This window comes from Monodelphis domestica, chromosome 1, assembly GCF_027887165.1.
Source record: "Monodelphis domestica isolate mMonDom1 chromosome 1, mMonDom1.pri, whole genome shotgun sequence".
Taxonomy (NCBI): domain Eukaryota; kingdom Metazoa; phylum Chordata; class Mammalia; order Didelphimorphia; family Didelphidae; genus Monodelphis; species Monodelphis domestica.
In genome coordinates, this window is record NC_077227.1 from 293,791,906 (window position 1) to 293,814,853 (window position 22,948).

The 22,948-nt window shown below is 36.0% G+C and overlaps 1 protein-coding gene across 11 annotated transcripts in view; it reads right to left on the reverse strand.

Moving 5' to 3' along the window:
- The window catches only part of MDGA2 (MAM domain containing glycosylphosphatidylinositol anchor 2), an 811,975-nt gene that overhangs the window by 124,455 nt on the left and 664,572 nt on the right, over positions 1-22,948 (reverse strand). For all 11 annotated transcript variants that reach the window (XM_056820935.1, XM_007473236.3, XM_056820917.1 and 8 more), the window contains one exon: positions 11,280-11,457. In XM_056820935.1, coding sequence (XP_056676913.1) covers positions 11,280-11,457 — 178 coding nt within the window. The remainder of the gene's footprint in view (positions 1-11,279; positions 11,458-22,948) is intronic.

A 22,948-nucleotide genomic window follows, 5' to 3' on the forward strand; every position in this document is an offset into this window, starting at 1 on the left:
GAGTTTTTGCTCTGAGAGGTTGTGCTCTGAGAAGCTTGCTCTGAAGGAAGCTGGAGGTGGAGGCCCCTGAGACTGTTTCTCCATTTTGGTCACGTGAGTGATAGGGACTGATCTCTTTTCTTTGCCTCAGCTATCTAAGGGCTTGGGCCTTTTGGCCCAGACTAAACAGAGGGGGTTGGAGAGGTTTTGCTCTAAGAGGTTGTGCTCTGAGAAGCTTGCTCTGAAGGAAGCTGGAGGTGGAGGCCCCTGATACTGTTTCTCCATTTTGGTCATGTGAGTGATAGGGACTGATCTCTTTTCTTGCCTCAGCTATCTAAGGGCTTGGGCCTTTTGGCCCAGCCTAAACAGAGGGGGTATTTAAGTCCTATTCCCTTCTCTCTCTTTTCTCTCTCTCTCTCTAATACCTTTCTTCGTCCTGTTTGTAATTAAACTCCATAAAAGGTTGACTGCTGACTTGAGTTTTCATTAAGGAATTACTTAGCTGAATTCCTTGGCGACCTTAAATTAATATATATCAGTCTTTTAAGTGATTTCCTTGTCACCCAGCATTAGAAAGATTGAGAACCACTGGTTTATGGGAATCACACCTAACATTACTGTGAGTTTGGAATTTAAGTATGGCTCTCTGATAACTGATCAATCATTGATATTGTTGAGTAAAAGAAGATACTCAGAGGACAAGTGAATGTCCTTAAAGAAAGTTGAGAGGACGATCTCAGATTGAAACCGAGTTAGGATCCTTCTAAGACATGTCAGGTTCCTGTATGAAAAATTATGGCATGAGTCAGTGACAACTCTGACCTGTATGTGGAATCAGACTCATTCTGTATCCTTGAAAGAAATGTAAGGACAGTTAAAAATCTTTTCCCATGCCTTTTATTTTGTGACAAATTCCTATAATCAGCACAAGATCCAAATTGTAAAAAGTAAGTTTCCATTTTTCCAAACAAGCAAGCTGACCAGTAAAGTTAAAATTGATTAAGTGATAGCTTTATATAAATAAAATTTTGATGATTTGTAATTGCTATTACTAGTATTACTATTCCTTAGACTAAAACTACCCTCCATCCCATAAAATTTTTAGTTTTCCTAATCTATTTTCAAAAACTTTGAGAAGAGTTTTTCTGTAGTCTGGGAAAATTGCCAACTCTAGGAAGAGGGCCATGATAAGAAGGAACATTGAGTTTCAAAAGTATCTTTATTGTCCTAGGCTGAAAATCCTATGGTAGGGATTTTGAACATGGGGATCTTTAGGAGTATGTAATGATGAAGATCATGCACTCAAGATTTGAAATGTCACAGCTCCCCACCCCCCATGGGATTAGACAAAGGGGAGGAAGAGAATCTTGTGTCATGGTTATTATAAAAGTCTGTGATTGATTTGGTTTCTTAGGGTATATAAAAGGTCACTAAGAACCTCAGTTTCCTCACTGACATTTCCAAAATTAAACAAATGTGAATGATACCTGGAAGTTTCACTCAAAATAGTGTTTTCATTGAATCCCCACTGTATCCTCACTGAATATTCCTATTAAATATCCTTCTGCTATGGATAAGTAAATTTCTTTTTGTTGGAAGAGACTCATTTCATTCAGGATTACCCCAAGTCAGACACATTGTCTGTGTGGAATGAAGATCTGGATCTCTTCACCAGTCTAAATAAGTAGAGAGGAAAGCCAGAGAGAATGCAGACAGATTCATCTTTATTGAAGCTTCATAGCAGGGAAGGTGGGAGAAGTGGAAGTGAGGAGGGGAAAGGAAGATAAATGGAACATTTCCTACATAAGCCTAGTGCTCAGGCTTGGGACAAAATGTCTCTCTCTACTTATGAGCACAGACTTTTTATAATAATATTGATGCAAGATTCCCCCTACCTCTCGTCTAACCCTTGTTGTGGGGAGGCTGTGATGTTCACAATTTTGAGCATGTGATTTTAAACATTATGTACCCCTAAAACCTTCCATGATCAAAAACCTGTGACTATCATGTGATTTTCAGCATGAAACAGTAAAAGATATATTTGAAAACCCCTGTTCCTTCCTCTTTAAGATTGACTTGGTGTTATCTCCTACTCCTTCCTTGCTTCTCCGGGACTGTCACTTCCTGGAGCTGGCTTCCTTCCCAGATTACAGATAAGCTTCTCTCAAGGTTTTGAAAATAGGTCAGTAAAATGAAAAGTCCTTATGGGGGGGCAGTTTTATTCTAAGGAATAGTAATACTAAGGGGTCTTGAAATTTGGGGTTACAAACCAAATACTACTCGTCCAATTATACACTTAATCTCATCCTATACAAGTCCATACCACAAGACTTTGTGAGTTTGAATGAGTCCTAAATGTATGATGTTGTTCAATATTTGATGAGATAGCTCAGTTAAGTTGATATGGAGAATAAAGATACCATCAAGTATTCTACAACTATTGTTTATTGTTCAAGGAAAGCTATGATAGCTAGAATCATCAGCTAGAACACGAGAAAGAAAAAAGCATTTATTAACACTGTGCCAGGCTCTGCACTAAGTATTTTACAAATACTTCATTCCATTCAATCTGAGGAAGCAATGTTATTCTTAACTCCTTTTTACAAATGAAGAAAATGATACAGAAAGATGTTAAGTAACTTCCCCAAATCACATAGCTGTCTGAGATCATATCTGAATTGAGGTCTTGACCCAGACTTCTAACCACAAGATTGGGAAAATGAATGTAAACTGTCCTTGATGTGATTTCCTTGATGCAGCTTCTCTGACATCCTTTCCTCATGCAACCAGATTAGTCCCAGTTTTCCCAAGGGCAGCTTCTGGACTTTGGGGTATAAAAAGTGCCAGTCATACATATAGTCAGTGCTTCTCAAACCTGATGATTGCCTTAAACGATATAAATCTATTTGATTACCTACTGATCAAATAGTGACCAAAGGAGCCAAGACTAGAGAAGATAAGTGCCACTACTTACTTGCAGTATATTCTTACTGTATCGGGCAAACTCACAAGTACCTCATTTCATCCCAACATAATATCTAAACTAAGAGGTTGTTGATTTTAGAATCATGTGAACAAATTTTGGTGCAGACCTTGTTTCAGTGTCTCGTTTGGGGTTTTTGTGGCAAAGGTCCTGAAGTGGTTTGCTAGTTTTGTTTTGTTTTTTTCAGCTCATTTTATAGATACTGAACTGAAGCAAAAAAGGGTTAAGTGACTTTCCCAGGATCACACAAATAGTAAGTGTCTGAAGTAAAATTTGAACTCAAGTTTTTCTGACTCTAGGCCTAGGGATCTTTCTACTTTGTCACTTATCTTACTTGCTACAGTCCTTATGTGGTTAGAATAAGGAGAGATGACCTCATGGCTCACATCATGATTAAGTTGGAGGCAAAGCCTGTGAATATGAAATAGGATGGTTGTTTGATCATGTGGCAGGATACCATCTGGCTCGTTGTTGGGGTCCTCCTTATATGGGAAATTGTCTCTTTGGGATCAATAGCAGGCTCCAAATCTGTCATTTGGGGGCTGAAAGAGCCTGCCCAGGATGGTAAAAGAAAGCAACAAGGTCAGTAGGTGGTTGGATTTTCAAAGGAACCAAATTGAAAGCAAACTGGGCTTGAACATTCCAAAGCTAGGGACAGAGCTTTAGTTTTTCCAGAATCTTGTAATGAAAGCCAAGGGGTAGCAAGTAAAGTTGGCAACTTGGCAAGTAAAAATATCACTTCTAATGGGAGTGGGAATTGAGGGCCTTCAGCTTATGGTCTCAGGTTATGTGCCAGTCAATTGGCACAGAGACCAATTAATTCTTATAAAGAGCCTGGCTTATCCTGTCATTGTTCTTAGGAGAGCTTTGGTGACTCCCTAGAGAGAAGATTTTGAGGGGTCAAGTCCACCAAAGAGTGAGGTGTTGTAAGAGAAATTTTAAAAACCCTGAGGAGTCAAGATAGCAAATAGTTCCTGAAGGCTTGATTCAATGGAACTCTCTGAGAGGCTCTACTTAAACTTCTATAGGTAGGGGAATAAATTTGTTAGAGCTTTCAAAGGGGAATGCTCTTTGTCCCATTTTGTGTGGTTGAAGTAGACACCCATGACATTGTAAAGATAAACTGTCTCTGTAGGAAGATTACAGATGGGGATCTACCAGGCAAGATTTCTAAAGGAAATGGATTTGATACATTGGATTTATTTGCCACCTTCTCCCACACCCCCAAGATGGTAATATCTGACACACTCTGTGTCTAGCCAGTATCTGGGGCAATTAGGTGATACTTCCTGGTTGAAAACCCACACAAATGGCTTCAGACTTTAGTAATGAGTATAACACATCATAAAACCAAAGAGTTATGGGGAAAACTAGAGCAGGAGGTTGTGTAAATAATAGACTCGAATACAGGACTACAATCCCCACAAGCCTTTGATCCACTTCCCCAAAAGGCTTTGTAATCTCACGGGAATTCTGAGGTGGGCTGAGATGGAGGAAGGATTTAAGCTGGTGGCAAAGGTCTTGTCCGCTCTCTTGGACTTAAATTTTGGGGCAGGCCTGGCTTTTTTTCATAATGTAGGTGAGGTTGTGTCTAGGCCACTCTATGGCCTGGACACGTGTTTCTTATCCTGTATTTTCTTTAATCCTTAATCTTCAATAAACCTCTAAAAACTTATAATACTCCTTGCAGAAACTAATTTCTACCTGCCTCAGTCTCCCCAATATTCCCTAATTTTAATCTTTACAGTTGGAATATCTGGGATTTGGGAAAGTAACTTCTGTCAGAGCAAATAGGTACTCAGGATGTGAGAGGAGTGATCACAGAGTTCCCTGTCACCCTTGTGGGTGGGTTGAGAAGGATGAAACCATTACCAGAAATGGAAAATAAAGGAAGTAATGGCCAGCCAATGTGAGTGCTATCAAACCTCTCCCTGGGAATTAAACACTAGGGGTCTATCAGTTCCACCTAAGCCTGACATGTCTTCTAAATTGCTGTTGTACAGTTGTTAATCTTGTTGGACTCTTTGTTACCGCATGGACATGGACCCTAGCATGCCAAAGCTGTTCTTGAGGTTTTCTTGGCAAGACTACTGAAGTGGTTTGCCATTTCTTTCTCCAGGGGATTAAGGTAAACATTGCCCAGGGTCACACAGCTATTAAGTGTCTGATGCCTTTTGATTTTATTTGAACTTGGGTATTCCAGATGCCAGACCTAACACTCAATCCACTGAGCCACCTAGCTCCCTCCAAATTTCCTGCTCCATTTGGATCATTCAAGGGAGGCTGCAGAGAGCAGACCAAGAAGAAAGAGGTGTTATTATGGGTAAGGCCAAATAGAAATCATTATAAATAATTAACACTATACAGGGGTCCCCAAACTTTTTACGCAGGGGGCCAGTTCACTGTCCCTCAGATTGTTGGAGGGCCAGACTATAAAAAAACAACAGCAACCTATGAACAAATCTGTATACCACTATCAGGGATAGTGGAGGCTGAAGCGCTGACTGTGATGAGTGTGTCACACCAGATGTGTCATATATGTCACTGCCACCACTATACTGGGCAGCAGTATACGCAGTGCGGAATCCCCTCCCCCAGATCGCCACTCACCATGCTGACGACTTCCATTGTGCAGCCACATAATCCTTTGTGTGTTGCCTCCTTCTCATTCAGTTACTCTCAGAACAAGGTGCCATGCAAAGAATTATGTCATCGGAAGTAGTAGTGTGTGTGAGCAACACCACATTTTGTGGTGCCACCACATACAGTGCTTCACTCACTGACCACCAATGAAATAAGTGCCCTTTCTGGAAGTGCAGTGGGGGCTGGATAAATGGCCTTGGGGGGCTTCATTTGGCCCCCAGGCCCTAGTTTGGGGACCCCTGCTATATAATATTGAGTTCCCATAAGGAGGAAATATTCTTTTCTAATGATGGAGTTGGAGGAAGTAGGAGTACTTCCATATACAAGATTCCCTACAATAAATCCCTACCTATGAGAAAGGCAAATGGTGCCTGGTGCCTTACAGGGTCTACAGGATACTGAACAAAGTTATCAAGACTACAGCCATTCTTGATCTTGTCAATACTGTAATCCAACTAGGCAAAGTCAGAGAGTGAGTGTAATGGGGTGATCAATCTTACCAATTTTTTTTTCCTATTCCTATGACTGAGTCTAGTCAGAAATAGTTTTATTTTCATCTGGCGAGGAGTACAATCTCACTATCTTTCCCCAAAGCTAATTAAACTCTCTTTAACTGCCACATTGTGGAGAGCAGAGACATGAAAGAAATCTCCCTTATTGAGAACAAATAATGCTGACTAGTCCAGTGGAGGAACAGGTAACAGAGGGCCTAGATTAGGCCATATGAAGGACAAGAGGTAGGAAATCTAAGAACATTCTGTGTCTAGTTCATTCAATAAAATTTTGGAAAATGCAATGAATAAAGAAAACCTAGAAGATTCCAGATACAGTCTGGAATAATCTAATGATACTTTGTTCTCCAGAATTTTAGAAGGAATCCCATAGATTTATCATAGTTTAAGTTAAGGAAAATCAACATTCTTTCATGATATACTAATAACCCCAATTTACCAACTCATCCAAAGTGAATGTCTTTCAAGTGGGTCCCAGAGTAGGTTTTAGCTTAGGATGATATAGGCTGTCCAATAGTCTCTTGCAAGTCCCATGCTTCTGGAGGTCTTTGTATATAAAAACCAGCCTTTGGCAGGCACCAAGTGATGGCCAGAATAAGCAACTATTACCATGTGGAACTCCACATATAATGCTGACTGGACCAGAGGATGATATGTGGACAGAATCAATAGATTAAAAAATGGCCCATATAAGGGACACAGTGTAGCTTATTCATTCATAGTTTTAGAATACTGATGGCAAGAACCAGTTGATTACATATGAACTATGTAATAAACTTCTTAAGCTCACAGACATGGCGAATATTGGCAGTGAGAAGTTAGCAGCCATCAATATGTAGGATGGAGTAGGAACAATATTTATTAACTGTGGAAATTTTCTACTCTATAGGCCAGGCTAATAATTTTTCCTATAAAAGAATTCAATCATTCTTGAGACTTAGTTGACCAAGTGAATAAAGGCTTGAACTGGTAGTGTAACTTCCCAGTTACCATAGTCATAAAAATTCAGCACACATATAGTAAGTGTTCCTTAGATTTCAAGGATGTTCCATTTCCATGCAGGTCAACACATTCTCTTGATAAAGCATTATTTCCATTGAAGGTTAGAGAGTCCAGCTGAATTAATACAGTGCATTTGTTAAATATCCTAATATCACTTTGCTTACTGCAGTGTTATATGATGTACACATATTTAATTTTATTTACTAAATAGACTTGATTCAGGCCTGGGAAATTTTTCAATAGTTTACATTTCATGCTATGAAAGAAAAGTACTAAGTTGAAAGTATCATTACTTTTTCATGTTTTACTTAACTCTACTGCCCCAGATAAAAATTGCCCAATAAAAATTAATGTTTCAAAGGATACCACATTGTTTGCCTTCATAGATATTTCCATCTTAGAATCAATACCGTGTTTTGGTTCCAAGATAGAAGAATGATAAGGATGGGGATTAAGTGACTTGACCAGGAGCACACAGCTAGGAAGTATCTGAAACTGTAGGATTCCAGGAAGAATCTCTGGGCTGAGCCACAGAGGGCTCAGCTCTGGTCTGGCCAGACAGAATTCCAATGCATGATTTATGAGCAGGCCATGCGGTCTTTGTTCTGGGAGTTTGAAAAGAGCGGGCTGAACTTACCATGCCTCTATCTTGTACATGATTGATATGTCAAGCCAATGGAAATCCATTATGTGCTGTTGCATATGCATTATGGACCTCTTACCTCATTATCTCAATAAATAGTCAGGAAGGACACCATTCCTCCTCCTCCTCCTCCTCTTCTTCTTCTTCTTCTCTCTCTCTAACCTGGCTGCAGGCCAAGGAATTGCTCCCTCTATGGAGCCCCATTGTTCTCTCTACAGAACTTCTTTCTTAATTCTTTTCTTTCCTTCTCACCTCACACCTGATTCCTAATCCTATTTAAGAATTCTACTCTCCATGCATTCTTGATTATTTTTCTCTTTCTTCACTGTATGCCCTACAAAGAAAGATAACAGGAAGAAGTGTCCTTCCTTAACAGAGTCTGATCTGTGTGTCTGCCTCAGTATGCCCACACCCTCTCTCCGGCTTCTTTCTCCTCCTCAAAATCATAATCTGGTAGATGTTCCCTTATATGCAGTGGCTGCTAGTAGGGTGCTGTAGAAACCATACGTGAAGACAGAACTTCCTGTTTCTAGGCCTGGTTCTCAATCCACTGAGCCACTTGGTTTGCCTCCCCCATGATCATTTTCTTAGAATAGAAGCATGGCATACATATAGTTCCTTCAAGTCACTTCATTGGAGCACTGAGAGCCACATTAGGAGACAAAGCCAACTCAGTGATTCCTGGATTCCAGAATGATAGGAAATGTTTAAAAGGATTATGCTGAGACCAACATAATCACCAACAACTTATTGATGTCTATTAGTTCCACAGCAGGGGATAGAACTTATTCCAGATAGTGGATTATACAAGGGGAAAAAGAGACCCTTTTGAACCAGAAACTGAAGTGTATCACAAAGAAATGAAGACAGAAACCAGGTGTTGTGATAGAAATTGAAGCCCTGTTCTTGTCATTAGATCCAGATAAATTATTGAAACAGTTTTTGGACTCTTATAGAAGAGAAAGATCTTATTAAGACTTTACAGAATGCATTAAAGAATTTCAGAGGGCACAGGTATGACTACAAATTCTCAGAATGAGGGATGAAAATATTGAATAAACAGAAGAAATAACTTAGGCATGGTGAAAATATACTATGTGCTGAGAGGTAAATAATAGCTTAACAATAAGTAAAGCCCAAGAAAAGAAATTGTTTAGCTACAAGAACTCCAGAGAAGCTGAAAGAAATGCAAGAAGAAATAAAAAATTAAAATTTGAATGTAATTAGTATTTAGGAAAATAATTTAAATTGGTATCAATAAATGATGAGAAGGTAGAAAAAGTTACTAAAGTAATGACCTCCCTGAAAATGAACATAAGACAGAGAACATAATGACCAAAATGAGAACTATTAGAATAAACTTAAAATATTAAAAAGGCAGAAGAAAAGATAAAGTTATTATTATAAAAACAATTGATATGAATAAGTGGTTAAGTAAACAAAATTCATCTTATTGGAAACTCGGAAAGACGTAGCTAGATAAATCAGACAGAACATCAAAATTCATGAAATTGAAAAATTGCTCAGATACATTAGAACCAGTGGGAAAATTGAAAATAGAAAGAATCCATTTCCTGAAAGAATGCCATAGTCAAAATTAGAGATTCTAAATGAAAAAAAAAATACTACAAATATCTAGAAAATAAAAATTGCCAAGAAACTTAAGTTGGGAATCCATAAGACTTGTTAGCCACTAGTGCATAAAAGAAGAGAAAATCTTGAAATTCAATATTTCAAAGGGAAACAAGGGAGGCCTTATAGCCAAGAAAAACATATCCTGAAATTTTTATTATAATTTGGTATTAAAACAAATAGACATTTTGTAAAATAGAGGACTTTTAAACATTCTTTGATCATAGAAATTTTGGAATGCAAAACTGGGATTTAAGAGAAATCTAGAAATGAAAATGTTTGAGAAGTTGGAGAAGGTTAAACAATAGTACACCATCATTGTAATAACTATAATACTAAAATTGTAATAACAATTGAAAAGGCACTTATCTCAGAATTCTACTATTTCAAGGGTATATTCAAGACAAACTTGGGGTTGGAGTTGGATTTTCCTTTCATTTTGATTTTTTAGTTTTGAGAAAGTCAAGGAAAGGGAAGGGAAAAGAAAAACATGCCAGAGAAGAAATGAAGAAGAAAGGAAAGAAACTATTTTTTTTTTTTTGGTAAATGGGATGCAAAAGAAGATTGTGAATAGGCATCCTATAATCTTTTTCTTATCTGAGCTTGAGAAAGTATGATTGAATTCACAAATGTGATTGTGTGGATACACATACATACGCTCAAAGTTTAGTGTAGAAATACATCATATTCAAGTGGAAAACAAGCATTAACTGGGGAAAGGTGAGGGGAGATAAAAACGGGAAAGCTATGAGTTTTATATAAAAGAAATAAACTTCAAATCATAAAGAGAGATTAGACACAAAGCATAAGAATCATATATCAGAGCTAAGGCATGGTGAAGAGAGGATGGACAGAAAGAGATAATTTCAATAATATGTTATCTGAATTTTTCAAATACTTTTCCCCCCTCTTGGTCTTCTTACAAAAAAGGGATGTGGAAAGAAAAAAGGGGGGAAAAAGATGAAAAGGTAATTATGGAAGAAAACAATTATAGCAGTGAATGTGAAAGGAATAAATTAATCTCTAATAGAGATGATGGCAAAGAATAGATCAGGAAGCATATAATAATATTTTGTTAATAAGAAATGAATTTTATACATTAAAACTCATATTAAATTTGTTATTCTTCAGGCGAATTTTAAAAAGCAATTGAAGCAATTATGAATGTCAGACAAGGCAACAGAAAAAAATAGATACAAAAGAGAGAAGAGAAACATACTTAAAGGTATAATAAATTATATGCATATCTATACATAAAAACAAAAATATATAATAGTAATATTGAAAAGTTAATGCTAGGGATATGAATCTTTTAATTCTAAACTATGTAAATTCTGTAGAATTTAATTATGTTTTCTTCTTAAAATTAAAATAAAATATTCCTACTATTGGGCATGTGAAGAGGTAGCAATGTGGCTTAATTTTAATATCACATTTATATAATGCTTTGAGTTTTATGAAGCACTTTCCTCACAACAAACTGTCAGATAGATAATCTGTTGAGATAGCTACATATGTTGAATTACATATGCAGGGACCAATATTTAGGTACAAGTCAGTCACCAAGGTTGATTAGTGGTAACAGAACATAGTGTGTTCCTAATACAGAAGTTATGAGATTCAGGAGACCAAAATTTATTGTCAAATATTGCTAGTTTTTTGTCAGTATTATATAATCCTAGAGCTAGAATCAGATGACCTATATATGAATCATAAATGGTCACATTTATGTATAATTTCTTAAAGTTAGGTTAATGAATCTTTTATTATTTCCCTCACATAATCTCTGAGGAAAATATTTTATAAGCCTTAAAATGTTATTTTCTTGTGATTAAACCATTTATTCTTAATAGGTTATCTAGAGGGTGCATAAATACCTACTTACCACTATATTTGATGATACGAATAGTTGAATCTCCCTCACCAAACTTGGTAAGAGGTGTTAGACGAACTTCATAGGCTTCTGGCTTTATCAGCTCAGTCAGATTATAAGTAATTAATTCTCCTTTTTGAATGTTCCCACTTATTTTAATCTCTTGCTCCCACCAACGTTGCTGTCCAGCCTGAAATTTAAAAAAATGATAGTAACAAAAGTTCCTTCTACCACAGTATATTTTAAAACAGAAGAAAAATACAAAACACCAACAGGAAATAAGTAAGCCATTTTTTGAGTAGACAATATACTACATGTATATATCTTATGAAAGTTAATTTGCTTCTTTTTAAAGTCCTTACCTTCCATCTTAGAATCAATACTGTGTAAGGGGTAGACAATGGGGGTTGCCTAGGGTCACATAGCTAAAAAGTATGTGAGGGCAGATTCGAACCTAGGACCTCCTGTTTCTAGGCCTGGCTCTTAATATGCTGAGCCACCCAGCTGCCCCCTAATTTGCTTTTTTTTTTTTTAACAAATAAATTATAAGGTGTTTCGCAGACATTCTGATGGTTAATTAAAAACTATAAGAAAAGTAAAAAGAAAAACCTTCAAAACTGATTTCATCATTTAGCATGAATATTATCTATCAAAATATCTAAAGTATCGAATATGTGCAATGAATTAGGAATACTGCAGGGACTTTGTCTTATAGTCTCCTAACTCTTCAATCTGAACAAGGTATACTAGTCATACATAGGAAGGCAATAATGTTAAATAGTGTTAAAATGCTAAAAGTTTATAAATATTCATAGAATTAATCCTTTATTCTTATCATTAAGACAAATGACATAGAGCTTATTTTCTTAGCTTCCATAACCACCTCTGAATGCCTCCCCCCATTGATGATGTTTATTTAAATCAGTGTTTAATAACATACAATTTTATTTGGGAGTGGTAACTAGGGAGAGATAGGAAAGAAGAGAAACACATTGTAATTTTTCCCAAGTTCAATGGTCTTGAGAATGGTCATGAACTCAGGCACAACCAGTAGTTTTGTTTCATTATTCTATTGCTCTGATTCTTCTGTACAAATGATACTGGAAAAATTTGGGAGGGCAGAACAAGGATGGTAGCTTTATAGCAGCAAAAATTGTAACCACTCTAACAATCCTTACAAACCATTCTCAAAACAACAGGAGTAAAAAAACCCATAGCAGGACAGAGTGAGGGAGCTTTCCCACTGAATTTAATTTGAAAGGTAGGTTGAAAGAATAGATTTTCATGGGATAATGGGGTATCAGAAGCAAAAATGCACACAGACAAATGCTGGCAGACCCCACCCTCCCATTTCCTATTACTCCAGAATCTTATTCTGGGCATAGGCCAACTTCAGGATCCCAGGACTCTGGTTACACCAACAACAGAGTTCTCTACTCCAGATGAACCCCTTGAAGTCCCTGGCACCAACCCATTGTGAGGTTCTTTCAAGCCCTAAGGCAAAATAGCTCACAGCATAAACTCCTGCTATCAACAGAGGAGACAGAATGTACAGCTTTCAGAATTCGCAATTCATAGGCAAAAAAAGGCTGGGAAAATAAGCAAACAGCAAAAGAGACACCTAATCATAGAAAATTTCTATGGGGACAAAGAACAAAGCATAGAATCAATGAGGGATGATGATATCCAAGCAACCTCATGCAAAACTTCAAAGAAAAAATGGAAATTGATCTCAAGTGCTAGAATCAAAATGAAGTTAAAAATCAAATAAGAAAAATCAAAGAAAAATGGGGAAAAGGAATGAAATTAATGCAAAAAGAAAATAACAGTCTAAAAAGCAAAATTGGTCAACTGGAAAAAAATTCAATGAAGAAAAGAATTCCATGAAAAGTAGAATGGACCAAATGGAAAAGGAATATCATGGAAGAAATTTAGTCTTTAAAAACGAAAATTGGGCAAATAGAAGCTAATGATTTCATAAGACACCAAGAAAGAAAAAAAATCAAAAGAATGAAAAATAGAAGAAAATTTGAAATAGTTTATTGAAAATATTTGTCTAAAGGAAAAGGGATGGAGGGGTTATGATAGAGTAATGTGTGGCTGGTGGTGAAAATGGGGTGAAAAAAGTATGTAGAAGTCATAGAAGCAGAATAAACTTTATATTTAAATCAATCACATTCAAAAGACTTTCTATAGTTTAAAATGGTTCCTCTCCAATTTCCAAGAATCCAGGCACAACAATAATGATATATCACCTTTCTCTCAGATCATAAGATTTTCTGAGCATCAGGTTTCAGAGATCATTTACCAAATGGAAACTGTATCAATCAGAGATCCTTAGCAGATTAGTAAAAAATCCCTAGCCTCAAAGTGTCAAAGTTTCTAGAGGGTCTATGCTTCTGTCAACTCAGCAAGCAAGAAACATGTGTCTGATCCACATACACCCACACATTATGGAGGAAAGAACAGAGGAATTATAGTTCATATACAACATATAACATAAACACTCAAGCACGTGCACACACACAAAGATATAAAGCACATATAACTCACAACTGATTTTAGCACTCTAAAACTGAGTCACTTTATTTTATAAACTATCCTCAATTTCATTCAGAATTAGATGAATATCTAAATTGTCTTTGATATTTAAACTCTTTCCACTTATCCTTGTTACATGGCCAATAAAAAATTGAGCCTTTGTTATATACCATACAATGAAAATATTTTCACAATGAGGCTGAAATAAAAGATAATTTGCTGGGCCAGCTATTTGGCACAATGGATAGAGAACAAGGCCTGGGTTGGGGAAGACTTGAGTTCTGATCTGGTTTAAGATATTTCTTAGCTGTGTGACCCTGGGCAAGTCTTTTAACCCTATTGCCCAGCCCTTGCATTTCTGTCCCAGAGTTGTTACTAGAATGGAAAGTAAGGGTTATTAAAGAAAAAAAGAAAGAAAATTTATCCACAGAACTCTTCCTGAGTGTAAAAAAGACTCCTTTAAGTCCTGTAAGAGGGTAGGAATTGGTTTTTTAAAGGGGGTGCTCTGTGACCATATACTTTATTCATTTTTGTCATCTGTCTTTTGAGGCACAACCATCCCTGGCTACTCAGCAATTGATGTTTGAGAAAACATTCAAAGATCATATTTGTGACAATAAAACAGAGAAATCTAGAAGAAGAAATGAAAGGGAGATGTGGAGCTCAAGGAGGGGCTTGTTCTCCATCTTGAAGAAAAAGATGTTGAAGTAGCCCCCAAAAGACCAAAGATGGGAAAATTAAAAAGAGATAAAACAGATAGACCCCTGTCCGCATTTTTAGGGTCTCCCTGGCCTCCCTTCTTGCAGGAAATCAAGCTGTTTATGCATATAAGAAACTGGTTTCTGCTTAGCTTGGGTGGCAGGAGACAAAGAGGAATTTCAGGGTCAGCAAACTAACATTTGGCTAAATGAAGATAAACACTCCTTGGATAACAGCCCCCTCATAAATCTAAGGGTTGCCTCTTCCTCATCTTGGACCCCACATTCCTGTGTTAAAGTCTGTTATCAGATAAGAACCTGTATGTGAAGGGTAATAACTTGTATCTCGTAACCCTATATAATCTGTTCCTTAATGTCAAACTGGTGCAGTTTTCCACTAGGGAATTCTGTCCCAGATGGTAGATTCTTTATTTCTCCCTTTTATTAATAAATTACAGTTCCAATAATAGAAATTCTTGGTGTTTAAACTCATTTGTGAACTTTACCACTTCAATGTGGAACAACTTATTTCCTTCCTGGCAAAGTCTGTGAAAGGCAATGACCACAGAGTCTGCTGGCTATGTAAATGTAGCATTGTGGATTGTATTCAGTTGGATGAGACAGCTCCTTACAGATACCACTTCTTTCTCTATCAATCCTGACTGAGATACCAAAGGGAAGGTAGAAACTATCTTTTTTCTGATATCTCCAATAGGAAATATTTTTTGGTCCTTTCAGTCAGATAAATCTTCAGCTCCTACACAGTGTTCTGTTCGTTTTTATGCTCTAATTCAAATACTTTGATGCATAAAACTGTGCCTTGACTTTCATTTAAGGAAAATGGGAGGCAGAATTGGTTTAGGGAACAACCCCCAACAGATTCACTCAGTGCTTATTTCAGAGGACAGCTCTTGGAGCTTATGGGGGTTACATAACAAATTGTTGAAGTAAAAACATAGACTTTATTATACTTAAGGATAGGCTCAGATATCAGTCAAAATAAATTTTAGGATTCTGAGGTTTTTTATAGACAGAATTCTGTCAATGACAAATAATTGTTTTACATATTATAGGTCCTTGTAGACTACAAAAATTAAAGAAAAGACAGATTCACAATCCCACATTTCTTTCAATGTCATATACATTAAACAAGCTTAGTTAAGCAAAGTCATAATCTCATAATTACCTACAGAAACAAATCTAGTTAAATAGGCCCCAGAGGTAAATTAAGTTAGGTTATAGATTAAACTACATTTAGAAGCTTCATAAGGAAACTGCATTCCTTAACCTTCTTAGCTGGAAGAGCTAACAACTCAATCAAATGAGAGATTTCAAACTCCTCTTTGGCTTTTATCAGAGGAATCTTGAACAAGCTCCTCCTTACTATTATTATTCTATGAGTCAAGTTTTGGTCAGGGGAAGTTGAAGTTAGGTTTTTAGTTAACCAGAAATTGCAGGAAGAATGGATCTGAGCCCCAAATAATAAAAATTTAAATTTAAAGCTTCCCATAATAGTACTGTGTTTTGATTATAGAAAGGTAGGCAATTCTTCGTTTTAAAATGAATGAAGTAGCCTTCACTAGAATTTGGACAAATTTAGCTCAGAGTAGTAATACAATATTAGTTCTCAGTACCAAATAATGTACAATCTCCTTTATCCAGCTTGTTACTAGTAATCCACTTCAAATGCCATTTAATCAGTTTTTTTGTTTGTTTGTTTTGGGTTAACTTGCCTGATCCTTGGAAACATTTTTCCTTGAAAATTTTGAAAGAAGTCTTATTCCCAGAGCAGTTATGGAAAAGTATCCTTCCTAGTACGTCTGTTTCCCTGGTTTCAAGTTACTTAAAAAGGTTCCTTAGACATGACTGTTAAAACCTGCCAATGATCCATTAGTAAGTCCTCTTAAATTTGGTTTTCCAGTAACTTGTTCATTAGGTGAAAATCAATACAAATTATATGGAGCTAGTCTGATTAACAACAGTCAACACATTAAGAACCCATAATTTCCTGTGAAATTTAAAGAATTTACATTTTTAATACATTTTGTTCCTTTTATTGTTATCTGAACTCGGTACCTGATATGACTAATCTGTTTTATGGACTGAGAAGAATAATCTTAAAATAGCAAATCATGAGAACATGACTTGAAAAAGGACTCTTTCTGTCTCTTAATATTATTACCACATAGAATGTTCAAAATAGGAAAAAAATAGTTTAAAATTTATTTCCAATTAATGCAATTTTATATGTAAAATACTTAATCAAAATTTGAAGACTTTTTACTAAAATACAATCAAAGCCAATGGTATATGTCTCCTCATCCTCTTAAAAAAGAAATAAGAAAAAATTAATTTATACCTATTCAATTGAATTGGAAGATGTTCAGTTCTATTTTTTCTATCTTGTTCTTAATTTCAGGTTCAAAAAGAAAACTAGAAAAAATATATCCTCTAAGAACATAATGTTTACTTATCATTGTTCTTAATAGATACATTAGGAAGTCAGTCAATCACATATACATATGTATTATATGCATATATATCCTGGTTCTTAGATAACAGAGTCTAATCTCATTGATTTTCTCAAACTTTACTATTGAATTAAAAATAAAATATTTACATAAAATTCAAAACTTAAAAACTACATCTTTGACCTATCTCTTCTTTGAGGAAATACACACACACACACAAACACCACAGCTAGCTAACTAGCTAGCTAGATAAGAGGTGATACTGGGCCGACCTGATCTTACCTGTCTTAATTAATGCCTAATAATTAACAAGAGGATAGATGCAAAATCTAGGAATCTATTTCCTATTTTTCTTATGTTAAATTGTTTAAAAATAGTGACTACAAACTCAAAATAGGAAATTAAAAACATTATAGTCTTTCATACTTACAATTAAATCAGATATGTTTGAGTTTTGCAACAAAATTCACCATATATAAAAATGCCCTACTGATAGAAATTTGTAGTAAAAGGAAGGCATGATGTGGTTATTATAGTATCAAAAAGCACAGATTAACCTGGCATAAATATGACAAGACAAAGTTTCTTTAGTTTTGTTAGCTTTCCTGTAAGAATTATAATTCACTTTTTGAAACATGAATCATACAGCAAGATTTTTTATTATTTATATTATTTACAGGGTATCATATTTAGGCCAAGGATTAAACAGGTGGAAAAATTTCCTGTTCAGAAAGGAAATATCACAATGGGGAAACTAAGTCAAGAAGAAGTCTTCCTCTCAACTTCCCAGTCACAGACATTGAATGATACCAATTCTCAGATCATACTCCTTTTAGCAGCACATGCTATTTCCTTTATTGATGAATTATTTAGTTGATAATTCTGATGATCATATCAGAAATCAAAACTTAGAATAATGCCAAAATACTGTCTCAAGATATTTTACCACAAATAACAAGTTTTACTAATCACAGTCCAGGGAGAGGTACAGTTACTGATTTTCTCATTTTGTTGCAGAAATAATTAAAAATAAGCACAGAAAAGAATTTTGAAATTTTCTGAATATTATGTTTTCTGAATATCAGTGAATGTTCACTGAAAAGTCAAAATGACATTGGCCACTTTTAAAAGTTTCTATTCTGAAATATGTATCTGAAGGGATTATGTATTCACCTCTAGAGAAAAAAAATTAAATCTGTTATTTCTTGAATTTAAGTTAGCTTAAAAAGTATAAAAAAGTGTAGCTCCTTCAATATATACCACATTTTTTGTTTTGTTTTGAAATTTTTCCATTTCTTTATTTTTATAATTATAATTTTCCAGATTATATTGATACAAATTTAATAATTATTTTCTGAATTTTGTGTTCTATGTTCGGTCCCTTCCTCTTCTTCCTCCCTCTCTCAGATGGCAGGTAACACATGTGCTATCATGTTCATATTTCCATGTTAATGATGTGTAAGAAGACATATTTACACAAGAAAAAAACCTCACAAAGCAAAACATTCCTTAATAGCTCAATTCATGTGTCTAGATTAAAAGTGAAGTTAATTCTCTAAAAATATAAGCACATCACTATCACTTATCAGATTTATATAATTTATTATACAATGATTTCCCAAAAATTATAATATAAGAAAAATTAGAAGCTGTTGCATCTGCAAAGGAATGAATATGTTACAAGGATGACCATTTATACACAAAACATTAGACATCACAGACCACCATTTTTTGTATCATTTAGAAAATCTTGTACAAATGTCAGCAAATGAGGGAGAGTAATAGTCTAGACACCAGTTATAATAACTGAAGTGTGAACTTTAGATTTACTCCACCCTGCTTCGTTTAACAAAACAGGAATGTCTACACCCCTATTTAAGGATTAAGTATTGAGAAGGATGGCCTGTGACAGACATGTACTGGGAAATGACAAATCAGAAACAACTGAGAGACCCCTGGGCTATCCTAAGTCAAGCTTAAGCTACCATTGGTACATGTGAGATGCAGGAAAGTGATGTAAAAATGGTCTATATATTTCGCGTGACTTCCTTTCTCAGCCTCTTTTCATGGAGAGGTGGTTCTGGTGGCAGTGTGCTGAGCATCTTGGCATCTTGGCATGGCAGAAGCTATTGTCCGGGTTTGGCAGTGAGAGTCCTTGATACACTACTGGGGGAAACGTAGTAACCTAGTTCAGGTGAGGTGTCTTCTCTGAGCTCTCTCAGAGTTTAGGCTGATTCTTTTCTCCTTTACCTTCCAAAATACTATTCTCTTAGGAAAGCCTCTAATCTTCTGTAAAGACCTCGTGGCGGAGGTCTTTGAACTCCCCCTGGCACAGGCTAGGCAGTAGAAATCCTATACTCCTTCTCTTTCTCTTCTTCTTAATTTCTTCCCTCTATATTAATTAAACCACCATAAAATTTCCAAACTGACTTGGGTATTTTACTTGGGATATTAAATTTAGATTAATTCACAACCCTAAAATTTCCCCTTACAAAAGTTATCATTTCCAAAGGAAAAAAAGGTCAACATAATAAATGAATGAAATAAAATAGACATAAATTTAGTTATATCTTTCAATTTTTATATTTCAAATTGCCCTGATTCACAAACTTAAAAATTGGGACTTTTACTAGTAAGTGGTAGAGATTTGATAATGCATTTAATTAAATGAATAAATCATAATGTCATGAGATGATCCTATGATTTTCCTCTGAAATAAATACATAATATTTCAGTTTTCTACCTTGATGAAATAGTTATCAGAAACTCCTTATCACCTGGCACCCTGCCTCTGTCAGCTACTGGGACAAAAACTGAAAAGCAGAAGAAATTCTGTTCTTGCATTCTGTGTAGTGTCAACAAAAGAGTGAAGTATAATGCAATGTATATGAGGAATAGCTCTAGTTATTTAACATTACTATCATGCAGAGACCATGATCCTCCACTCAATATTTCTCTAGATAACATCCCTTTGAGGATTTTTGTGTATTAAAATTCTCCTTGAAAGCCAAGAACCTTCTTGCCATATTGCCAATTTTTTGAATTTTGCTTTAGATTTTTTCCATGCTTCTGCTGTACTATCAATTTGATCGTTACTTCTGCTTCTTTCTGAGGTATTAGACTATAGAAAATCCCACGCTAGTGTAAATGAGCTTCTTCAAATTTATACTATTTCTTAGTATTATCTTTTATGTGTATTTATTATGAAAGTCTACCATAAACACAAAGAAACATTTAAAGGTACAACCAGAAGCAGACTATTAAAAGTAGTATTAGTAATTATAGATTAGCAACTTCCTATACAAAAGTAGTCAAGTTAGATGCCCTTTGCTAGGATATATCAACCTTTTCTTTTGAAGAGTATAAGAAACCCCCTCCCCCCAAGCAGTCTTATATATATATGTAGGCCTTTAATATACTCTTTTTCAAATGTGGCTGAGATGCCCCCTTTTCTTCTACTCCCAGTTATTAGAATAATATTAAAGATATGGGTATTGATAAGTTGGCTTTATAGATAAGCAGTTTAGAATCTGTTTCAAAAGCTGCAGAAGGGCTGGTGCAGAAAGTTCTGTAGAATGTTAGAGCTAAGACCAACTGAAAGCTTCTTGTCAGTTTCTCTCTGGATGCTGGGAGAGTGATTGGTGGATTTTCTGCTCTCTGGTCTATGCTTTGGAGTTTGAAGGAAAGAAAGATAAATCCTGGAGTATCTTGGTGTTTTCCTTTTGCCAGTTAGGGAAAACACTAGGATCTGAAGTGATTGTTTTACTGCTCCTGGTGAATCATTTATCTCTAAGAAGATAACAGAAGATCCTCCTGTCTTTTCTCTAGGCTCTGGGTGAGACCCAGAGTCATATCTGAGCTTGACAAAGCTTCAGTCAGCTTGTCTTTGTTGCATTTTATAATTTGGAGACAGAATTAAGAATCATGTATAATTTCTTATAAGGATATTAGTGTTAGTTTATTGTAATTAGAAGAAATGGGTTTAGTTAGACATAGGAAGATTTAGTGTAGCCTGGGAAACCAGGACTGAAGAGATTTCATGTGAAGTCAGCTGGGTTTTGAGTGTTTAAGTAGAATCCCTTAGAGATAGGAAATCCTTTTATATCCTTTTACAAATACTATAATCTTATATAGTTTATTTAATACCCAACAAAAGAGAAGCATATATAGTAGTCTCCATAGTGTTACCTTGCACAAAGGCCCAGAGGTAAAAGCCAGCTAGGCTTCTCCTCACAACAGTAATTTAAGGATACTTTTGGGATACAATTACCAAAAGTATCAACAGTTTATATACCATTGTAATACATGGGAAGAAGTTGAAGGGTGACCTAATTTCTATGAGAGAAATCTCAAAACAAGTTATAAGTCTTGACTACAGATGTCCTGAATAATATTTCAAAGAGTGTTTTCAGCTTGAATTGTTGCAATCTGATAAATCCTTGGACAGTCCTAAAACAGTGACTCAACTAAAAACTGCAATCCTATTCCCATACACTCAGAAACCTCAGAAGCTCTGGGAAAGGATTGAGGAAGATAAAATAAGGAGGGTAGAATAAGATACATGGATTCCTATAAAATTTGAGTAAACCCAGGCATCCATGCCCACTGTTTCTGGGACCTCAGACTGTGGAGGTTCTGTCTCTGTCTCTGTCTGTCTCTGTCTCTGTCTGTCTGTCTGTCTGTCTGTCTGTCTGTCTGTCTCTCTCTCTCTCTCTTTCTCTCCCACCCCTACGCCTTGTGAGGAATACTGGTTATGCTGGGTCAAGTATTCCCTCACCCTTAGCTCCTTCCCCCCTTGTGAGACTACTGGCCCTAGCCCCTGTAATAGGGGGTTTTGGGGAGATAGAATTAAATGGGATATTAATGTATTACTTTGGGCCAGTATCAGGCTTTGTGGTTGAAGGCCCTAATCAGGCCAGAGCCTAATCTGGGACCAGCACATAGATTTACTCATAGAGCTGGATATAGTAAATGGAATGTGTAGTTTATTTCCAGAGATAGAGGTTTGAAGGGTAAGGGGAATCCCTATCACTAATTCGCTAGCTATAAAACCCACATCTAAACTTCCTTATGGAGGGTCTTCAGAGATTTCTACCCTTATCATCCTCTCTTCTCTAATCTATAAACCCAGTTCTAAATTCCCTGCACTAAAACCCTCTCTTGGTTATTACTAGAGGTGATAGCCTGTGACAGATTTGGCAGGGACCCCATGGTAGGTCCCAGATCCAAATGGACCCAGACATCTGCTTACTGACAGTGCAGAAAGCTGGTTCAGGCTAACATCAGGAACACAGGGTTATTTTCCCAAGGAAACACAACAACAGAATAACAAGAACAACAAGCAGGATAGGAAGCCAGATAGTAATTGGAAACCTCAGGATAGGCTTCCAATCTTCCCAGGTTACATCCAGAGAGCTTAACCCTTTCTTCCAGCATTCTAGAATCTTTCTCTGCAGGTCTCATGCATCTACCCTTGGCAAACCTTCATTTTCCTACTAAACTTAATTCTTCCTCATAACAACCCCTCTACTCCCTGTTTCTGAGGACACTGTCTAGACACAGGCAGCATTCCTCACTCTATGCTCCCCAATATGCCTCTGAATAAAGTCACATGAACTCTGCTAGTATCAAGTCTCCTGCCTGCTCATTAGAGTGATTTTGGGGGTATGAGCTCCCCTAGAATTTCACTCCACACATAAGCTTCAGAGACTCTTTTAATAATGAGCTTGGATACAGAAACTTCAGGACCTATATGCCAAAGTCTATAGTAAAATAACATCTAGCCACATAATCACTAAAGGAGACCTATACTTTGTTTCTAGATGATTCTTCCACTTCAAATAACTCTATCAGATTAAAAAGAAATGACCATGAATAATTTCTAATTCTGTCACGATTGTCTCTCTCCACAGAATGGCAGCACCTTCCTTGATACTTCTCAATATAATTTGTTTTCACTATTTAACTCTAA